The sequence below is a fragment of the Dysidea avara genome, chromosome 12, assembly GCF_963678975.1.
Source record: "Dysidea avara chromosome 12, odDysAvar1.4, whole genome shotgun sequence".
Classification (NCBI taxonomy): domain Eukaryota; kingdom Metazoa; phylum Porifera; class Demospongiae; order Dictyoceratida; family Dysideidae; genus Dysidea; species Dysidea avara.
This window is the reverse complement of record NC_089283.1, coordinates 18,822,836-18,831,691: the sequence shown is the minus strand read 5'-3', so window position 1 is coordinate 18,831,691 and position 8,856 is coordinate 18,822,836. Positions and strand designations below refer to the sequence as shown.

At 37.0% G+C, this 8,856-nt stretch overlaps 1 protein-coding gene across 2 annotated transcripts; it reads left to right on the top strand.

Annotated features, from left to right (window-relative positions):
• Window positions 1-204: 204 nt before the first annotated feature.
• Window positions 205-7,672, top strand: LOC136240547 (uncharacterized). Of its 2 annotated transcripts, none has more exons than XM_066031540.1 (5): window positions 205-719; window positions 3,083-3,783; window positions 4,486-4,533; window positions 6,964-7,144; window positions 7,224-7,672. In XM_066031540.1, exons 1-5 carry the CDS (start codon window positions 323-325, stop codon window positions 7,577-7,579), a joined length of 1,683 nt encoding a protein of 560 aa, XP_065887612.1. In that variant the 5' UTR covers window positions 205-322; the 3' UTR covers window positions 7,580-7,672. The 2 variants fall into 2 exon arrangements, with proteins under 2 accessions (XP_065887612.1, XP_065887611.1); XM_066031539.1 differs by having other exon boundaries at window positions 206-719; window positions 4,399-4,533.
• Window positions 7,673-8,856: the final 1,184 nt, after the last annotated feature.

Below are 8,856 nucleotides of genomic sequence, written 5' to 3'. Positions count from 1 at the left end.
TTCTGTACTTGTATTGTGTATGTTGTTCTGTTTTTGTAATTGTATTTTTGTAACTGTAAAGATTGTATGTAAGGGTATCACCTTGTACAGGCACATGCCTTTTGTATATCCCTTTAAACAATTTGATAATAATAATAATAACACATGATCACACAATTATCCGTGTTGTGGAGTGACGCAATCTACGAGATTTCCGGTCACTGTACGTAGAATCCGATTTGTAGTCAGATTTTATAGTGAATTCGTTTCTATGGACTGTTTGTTGTTCTCTCGGTTTTCTCCATCTCTTATAGTCTATATATGGGTCTACTAGATCGCCGAGATGGCTGAAGAGACAGAAGTTGGAGTCGTACTTGAATTAAACACAACTGAGGTACTGTTACAACAGCTGAATTTTGACCGGATTTTCAGTGAGCTAGAAGAGCGGGAAATTCTTCCGGAACACTTTGCAAATGCTATGAAACAGAGAGATGCGAACGAAAAGTGCATTGTGATAATGACTTTCCTCCGCTCTAAGGGAGAATCCACTTTCAGGAGCTTTCTTGAGGTTGTTATGGCCGAAGAGGAACCTCACTTTATTACACCATCCCGCAACTTTTTGTCTACCGTTCGACAATTCCCGGGTTACAAAGAGATTCCCGGATTAGACCAGGACACCTGCCAAGTGCAGCTTCCCTGTTTTGAAGTGACTCAAGATCACCCAACACCACAAGATCTAGGTAGCTACTGTGTCTAGCTACCCTATATGCATCATCAGTGTACAGTGCGTCAAAAATAATATGCCATATACACTACAGGTCACTGTAGTGTATATGGCTATTATTCTGGTGCATAGCTATATATGGTTATGTATATTGCCGGGCTATCTAATCATCTTGTTAGCTGATACACATATGCTATTGGTACTATCCTGTTTGCTGCTGTTATCCTGTTGTTATCCTGTTGTTGTTGTTTTTTGTTGAAGAAGTATATCACGATAGTACGATTGCATACTATCATAATCATGATTGCTATTCACTATCACAAATTCATAATCAAGATCGCAACTATCACTCAGTTCTAACATAGACCACTCAGTTCTAACATAGACCTACTCAGAGTTCTAGATATACGGACTGTCTCTATAGCAAGCTATTTGGGACTACGGTGTACATTAGACCACTCTCTATTTACAGTCTGCTTCCTCCAGTACTGCATGAATAAAGGCTTTCTACCAGTGGTTAGTTTGTTACCATGGGTAGGAGGGATTTTTCTTTAGCCTAGCTAGCAATTTGTTTGTAGCTGCTATCAGACCATTGGTACTGCAGAAGTAACGTCGTCACTTTTTCATTCTCCATTAAACTATAATACAGTTATATTAGTTAGTTAGGTAGTCTTGGAAGGCTTCATGCAGGTCTATATATGGATTGTTGTACATAAATTAACTGTACATCTACTAATGTGGGTATATTTCCAAGAAAAATACCCACAATTAAAAAAATAAAATTATGAAGCCTTAATGTGATTTAACTTGTTAACACAGTTGATTCCAACAGGTGTTGATTCAGTTATGCCATGTTTACAGACATGTGTGTGGGCCAGAAAACTATAATAATTATTTGCATTGTAGCTGACTTGTTTTCAGGAAACACAGATAATTTTTGCATCCTAATGGATGGAAACACCAGTTAAATTTTTTACCAATCCTAGTTACAGTGCACCAATTACATTCAGAAATTTGTTGAAATTTACTTACTGGTTGTTCGGCTTTCTCTCGCTTGTTTGAAGGCCAGTTTGAAGGCGTGGATATTCCTTTTACATTGTTTATGGTTGTGTTGTGTACTGAACAAGAATACAGCATGTCTGTGGACATAGGAAGAAATATTGTTTGCAACACGTGACAATGGCAGGTACCTATCAGCTAGTATTTCAGCAGCAATACTATTAGCCAACTTCTCATCACCTCATTTACACAGCCAAGAAAAATGTGTGATACATTGAAATAAATTTTATGCCACAGTACCGCTTAGCTTGAGCTAAACAATTACACAAAGTAGTGCTTATTTTCTGAAACTGTGGTGAAACAGTGGATATCTAGTTAGCCTAATACATTCTACTAGCCTACAAGTAGTGTAAACAGCAGCAAAGGAACAATGCTGCACTTTCTGTTTATTCAGAAAATTTGCACAATCATTTTGAGAAACACCATATTTCACCTAATGTTAAATTTATCACGCTGCTGTTTGCTACTCGCCAGTGTCCCTACCCAGTCCAGTCTTCAATTAGTACAGGTAACTAACCCAGAGCTGTAAACAGCAAAGACTGATTTGTGGGCTACAAGAACAGCGAAATGTTCTACCTGTAGAGGCCATAAAGTTTTCACACAATGAAACGAGGATGGCCCATGACGTCACTATGTAATAATACAGGCGTTTCCAATCCATATGTGTTATTTTTTATGATGGAAATGATTCACATAGATGTACCAAGCTGTAAGTACTACAGTTAAGTTGTTGTGGTAATTGTGCTCAATACAGATGCAATACCAAATGATGAGATTGGATACTATTATTACATATTAGTTTTGTAGACATAATGAGGTCTACAACATCTACTAAGAGATCTGGTAACAGGTCATTAAAATGGTTGAGACTTGCTAGCAGAAAGACCTCAACTCACTTTCAGTCATTGATACGCTATGCGGCTAATAGCCCACAGTGGGAAACCAGTCACCCACAGTTTATACAAGCTCAACCACTCCATTGAGTCCATTCAAATTATGGGAGCTAGTGTTTAATGTTGTAGCTAAGCTTGTTATAGTGAACGGATAAGTTCACAGAAAATTTTTTTTGGTGCCTGTTTCACCTTCAACCAGTACTAAACTACAGATGGACTTTACTCAAGACATAGATGGGTATGCTTCAAGTATAGATACCAAAATTGGTACTGTATAACTCTTTCAGAAAGGACACCTAGATGCCCAAGGTGTCCATATTGTTCTGGTTCTTACATTGGATTTAGTACATGAAGGACAGTTTGAGTGAACCCTGGAATTATATATTTTGCAGTTTGAAATCTTGTGTGCTATGTTTTGTTATTTTAGAGTTTCAACCAGCAGGAGTTACAACACACAACCTCACACAGATTGGTGATGATGGTATAATAACTGTTGGGAGAGGTGTCAGCACTTATTATGATCCAGTTCATGGGATAACATTGCATGTTCCAGAAGATTCTCTTTCTCAACATGTGGAGAAGGTTGAAGTGACCATCAAAGTTGGATTTACCGAACATCAACTTGACAGTGACATGATAATGTGTAGTGCTACAGTAGCTCTTCAGAGTGTTCCCCAAGTGTTGTTCACCAAAGATGTGTTCCTTGAGATTCCTCATTCCTTCTCATCTACAGACACTAGTGACCTCTGGTTTGTAAAATTCAAAGATGATACAGATGAAACTGATTATGGTGAAATATGCAGAGGTATTTTCCCTCCAGAACATCCCTATGGAGTACTATTGACTAGATCGTTTTCTTCTTATGTGATAGTTAAGGGAAGGAGGTACTTTCGAGTTCAATTGTCACCATGGAAAATTCCTTTGCAAAAGCCTAAGAGGAGAAATTTTTGCAAACTGAAACAGAGAGAAATTGTTTACAAATATGGTAGACTTGAATACGATGGTCAGACCCATCAACCGATTAGCTCAAACTCATTTTGGTTCTGTGTTGGAAAGACCGGTACAAATAATGAAACAGATAACAAGTTTCTATTTTCAGTTGCTCAGTACACACCCACTGGCTTTCAAGTAAGTTTGTCACAAACCACCAATGTATACGCACATGTATGCGGTGTACACAATGCTCAATCTGAATACTCCTTCATGTATTCAGTTACTCAAAGCAACTAGGTAGCTAAACTACTGGAACCTTTGTTAACCTTTCATGAAAAACAAATACTAAAATTAGTAAAAGATTTTCTTCTATATACTATTATGGTATGGCTTGTCCCTTTTTCCCTGTAGTGATATGACCATGTCTATGTTCCAATAGAACAGTCAGTATCAGTAAAATGCTCTAATAGAACATTCACAATGCCTTGGTTAGTTAACTAATAATACTGAGGGAGAGCTTATAACCTGGGAGTTGGTTTGGTTTGAATTTGGGACATACTGTATAGCACAAAAATTTAATGGGGAACAATTTGATGGATTTGGCGATTTGCATTGCATTTCATCTACCTGTTAAAATTTTACATTTAGTATAATTATTTGTATACAATATTGGAGCATTTCATCAAAATTGTACTCATCAAAATGCTTGATCACCTGACTCATCAAAATTTCCCCCATCAAAATATTTGTGCTATATATGGTGGTATTATAATGATAGGGTAATATGCAGAAATATTCAATTTTATTTAGGCAATAAAAAAATATGTCAATGAACACATATGGGAATGTTGTTTATCATTCAAATTTGCCTCAGACAAACTAGAATTTCATCCACAGTCAGCAGAAGATCGTGGTTGGTCAGCTTCAATTGATGGATACTCTGAGGTAAGAATCCTGAGCAAATCATACATTTCAATTTATGAGTTGCAAGTGTATGGTGGCAGTATTGTTTTGGGATAGTATATCTGTAGATCTCCCTTGTTTCACTACATTTTATGTCTATGATCCGACTATACCCATAACTGACTTAGGGATAAAATGTCCTATCTGCAGATGTAAGTGACCTCCCTTATCAGAAGCATTTTTGGCTATTCTGAAGACATTTTCAGGCTTGATTCTGTCTTACCAATATTCTTTCACTACTTTTATGTTGGTGATTCCTAATTGAGTTTAACCTTTTTTTACTTGTTTGTTATTATGATTGGTGAACCCACATATACTGCATTAAAAGGAAGAATGGCACCAGGCTTTAATGAACACATGCCCGAACTGCAATTATCCTTTGTTTTCAGCCTGTTACACAGTGTTACAAATGAAAAACATTACGAGAAATGCTTCTACAATCAATCCAGTCACTATGGAAAATACAACTGGTTTCTGTTACAAATGTAGGGTAGCCATCACCTGCTACCATGTGTGAATTGACACTTTGAGTAGTCAAAAGAAATGGTACACAAATGATGACATAAGCATGTGTGCATTGCACGTATCAGATTGAGACTCTGTAATAGAACAGTCAAACACTCTAATAGAACAGTCATTTCATGCAACAGTGATAGTGATAACCATTTGAGTGTTTCATATTTATAATACTCAGGAGGCTATTCACGTTTAATTTATCTTTACGGCATGCTGCTACAAATGTAAGTAATTGCTGTTCTTCAAGGTGGTGACACACAGGCACTTACTGTAGGTAGATCTGCGACCGCGGTCAAAGTCTAAGTCAAAGGTCCAGGCCACCAAAATCATGCCAAGTCAACGGTCAAGGGCAAAATTTTCCAACCCACAATCGAAAAGTACTGAAATATCATTGTTAAGTCACTGGTCAAAGATCGAAAAAGGCTCTTAGTCACAGGTAAAAGCGAAATTTCTGCCAGTCAAGACTTTGACCGTGGTTGCAGATGTACTTACAGCGCATGCCTACGTGACGCCCCCTTGTTCTTTGTATACCAATCACTACAGCTCATGTTTAAAAAGACCAATCTGATTGTGTACATTGGTATTACTTACTTAGTTGGTACACAAAACTTCAAAATTATTCATATTAGTAACATGTTTCTGACTCCCTGTATGTATTCACAGGCTTTAAGCCTTCTCACAGGTTCCTAGTGGGATAGTATTCACAGAATATTAAAATAAAATGCCTATACAGCGGAGCTAGCTATGTCCCTGCTCTAATATACATGTACTACTGCCCAGGTGTACCTCCCCTTTCCAATCCCTGGATACCTGTATATTGCAGCCTGAGGTTGTAACACTTCTTCATTCACATTAAATCATTGGAAGAAGTTGTCTATATAAAAACACATATAGAGAAAGCATATCTGAAAAGCATAAAAACAAGTATAGCGAAAAGGGCAGAAAATTGGAGCAATGCCAATGGCATAATAGGAATATTTTGAAGCACATCTACTCAAGCCTACTCAGAAAGCTTTTACCAACTTGATAGACAGTTATTAGGTCTATAGTTTAATGTTAAAGCACAATAATACTTGCAATACTATGATGAGGTTTGGTGGAACTTGACTCTGCTCAACTCTGCCATACTGTGCTTTTAAATGTAAGTTAGTGCAGATTTCTTATTGCTACAAATAATTTTTATTGTTAATCGTTAATTTTATTGTTGCAATGGATTAAGTTATCACTAGCAATATGATATAGTAATTTTTTACAGAACTACTAAACAGCTAAACCTTATGTTTAAAAATGTGTATTTAAGTTAGTGTGTAGAAATCACATGTTGTAAGCAGACCAATTTGAGCATGACAAATTAATTTAGATGTAACGTATTAGTGTTTTTGAAATAAAACTATTGTGATAAAAGAATGTTGATGTGGTTGTAGACTGCTGAATACTATAAATGCAGTCATACGTAAGTACACAGACATCTCCTGCTTTATTTCAAAAGGGTTTTAGCTCCTGCACCTGTAAGATCAAAATGAGCAAGTGTTCTCTTAATTATCCAACCTTCAATTATTTTATAGAGATGATTGTTCTATTAGAGTATTTGTCTAAGGTGTGCATTCTATTAGAGAATAATTGAACAGGGCTCTGTTGAGATTCGATTATCTGATTATCTGAACATGTCTTGATACCAAGGGAGTTGGATAATTGAAGGAGCACTGTATATACAATAATAAAATAGTCAGGTACAGCTGAAGTGATTCCAGAAAACTTATAATTACTATAATAGTATCATTCTTCTTTGACCTGCTGGGTTACCACAGAATCCTTGAAACATGACCTTAAGTCTGAATGTAAAAGGAACTTATGATTTCAACAAACTATTATGTTATTTCATTGTGTTGATAACAGATAACAAAGCAGGAGGCAAATAAACTAATTGATCCTTATGGTGTTCCAATAATTCCAGTAGTGCAATACAACTTGTCACCAAAGCAACTTGAACTATATGTCCCCAGAATTATGGTGGAAATTACTGGAGCCAGTAAGAAAATTTCTCATGTTCTAACTAAAAAGTCTGCTCTTTTCCAAGGTAAACTAACTCGTGTTTTGAACATACATCATATACAATGGATTATGTATACGCTTACACTTTTTATCTTCTGTTACAGGTGCCAACATGTGTGAACTACTGGACATCTTATCAAGACATTCAGTAGAAGTAGATGAATTCTTGAGACAATTAGCTATTCAACTACCAGTGTGGAAACCAGTAGCCCAAATGCTTGGACTAACAGATAATGATATTGATCACATTGACTATGATGTGTCTTCCTCATATCCAGGAGAGAAAGCTTATCAAGCATTTTTAAGATGGATGCAGAAGGAAGGTCACTATAGTGCTACTTATGATGTTTTATTACTGGCATTGTGTAGAGCTACAAATGTCAATGACTGTAAGAGTATCACCAATGCTTGGTGGTATGCTGACCAATACTTAAACAAACTTGCTGAGCAGTCCACTTGACACTGGTACCCTCTAAATACATGCTGGTCTTATCTATATATTTGTGTTATGCATGATAATATATGTATATTGATCCTAGCATTTTCTTTGTAACTTGCCTGGTTTAATTGGTTTTCGGTACCAGGTAAACCTCTATAAGGGTGTGAATGTTTGGCAAAAGGGTGTTCTCTTGAATAGGTGTTCAGGGGGTTTCCTTAACTGATTTATGAATACATGAGCATTGTTATGGTCCTACTTTGGGATTTCAGTTAAAGCGGACACCCCAAAGACTAGTCCAAGCTACTGTCCCCACCCTTCTTCCATGAACTATTCATTCCAGTAGTACTAGCACCATTTTAAATAACTTCCATTAGAGTACCTACAAGGAGCCCTATACTTACCTATACTTTAAAAAACTGGGTGTGGGACTATCACCCAATTAACCTGATGTGGCAGCAACTGAAATTTTATCATCTATTAAATTATTGTCTTCCTTGGCAGCTATACAGCACACATTGTAACAAATAGTTGTTGCCCATAGCATAGTTGAATTGAACATCTTGGGCTCCTTATATCTGGTGTCATTGGCAATCTTGTTTATCCCTGATGCTCCTCCTTTGCTTGCACAAGACTTTATACCCCCTCACTACCTGTATCAAATATGGCATGTGACTAATTCTGGGATCTGGAACCCCTGCCATTATGTGAAGGTATTGCTGATAAATAGCATCATTATTATTGTCTTGAGTAACAGGTAGTTTTCTGCCAGAAGGCTGCAAATAGGCATAGCTTGCAAGCAAATTTAAAGTTTGACAAAATGTTTGGTACCTTCTTTTGGTGTACGTTGTGTTGAAGGAGCTAGACCTTGTAAACAATATTGGTACACAGTTTGGTCCAGTTTGCTGATGTCTAATCTACATGGTTTGGTTATTGAGCAGGTATAGTAGTTCTGGTATCATTAGATGATAGTTGGGGGGTTAAAACAGAATACCTATAACTTGTTTATTCTGCAGCTGTTATCTCTGCTCCAGGAATGTGTGCTGCAAATGTACAATATAAAACTGCAGTGATATGATTGCTAAGCATCTATTGCTTGGTGATGACGACTAGTTCCTTGGTTAATGATTGATACAGCTGCAGTGTTATCAAATCTCACCTCGAGCTCTACAGTTCCTCCCTTCCATTTGCTCCCCCAGACAGCAGTTGCAATCACAAATGGCAGCATTTCCCAGTTATGTTACAGCTTTGCACCTGGTTTAACTGGGAACACTCCCCATCCCCACATCCTCATGCGTCCA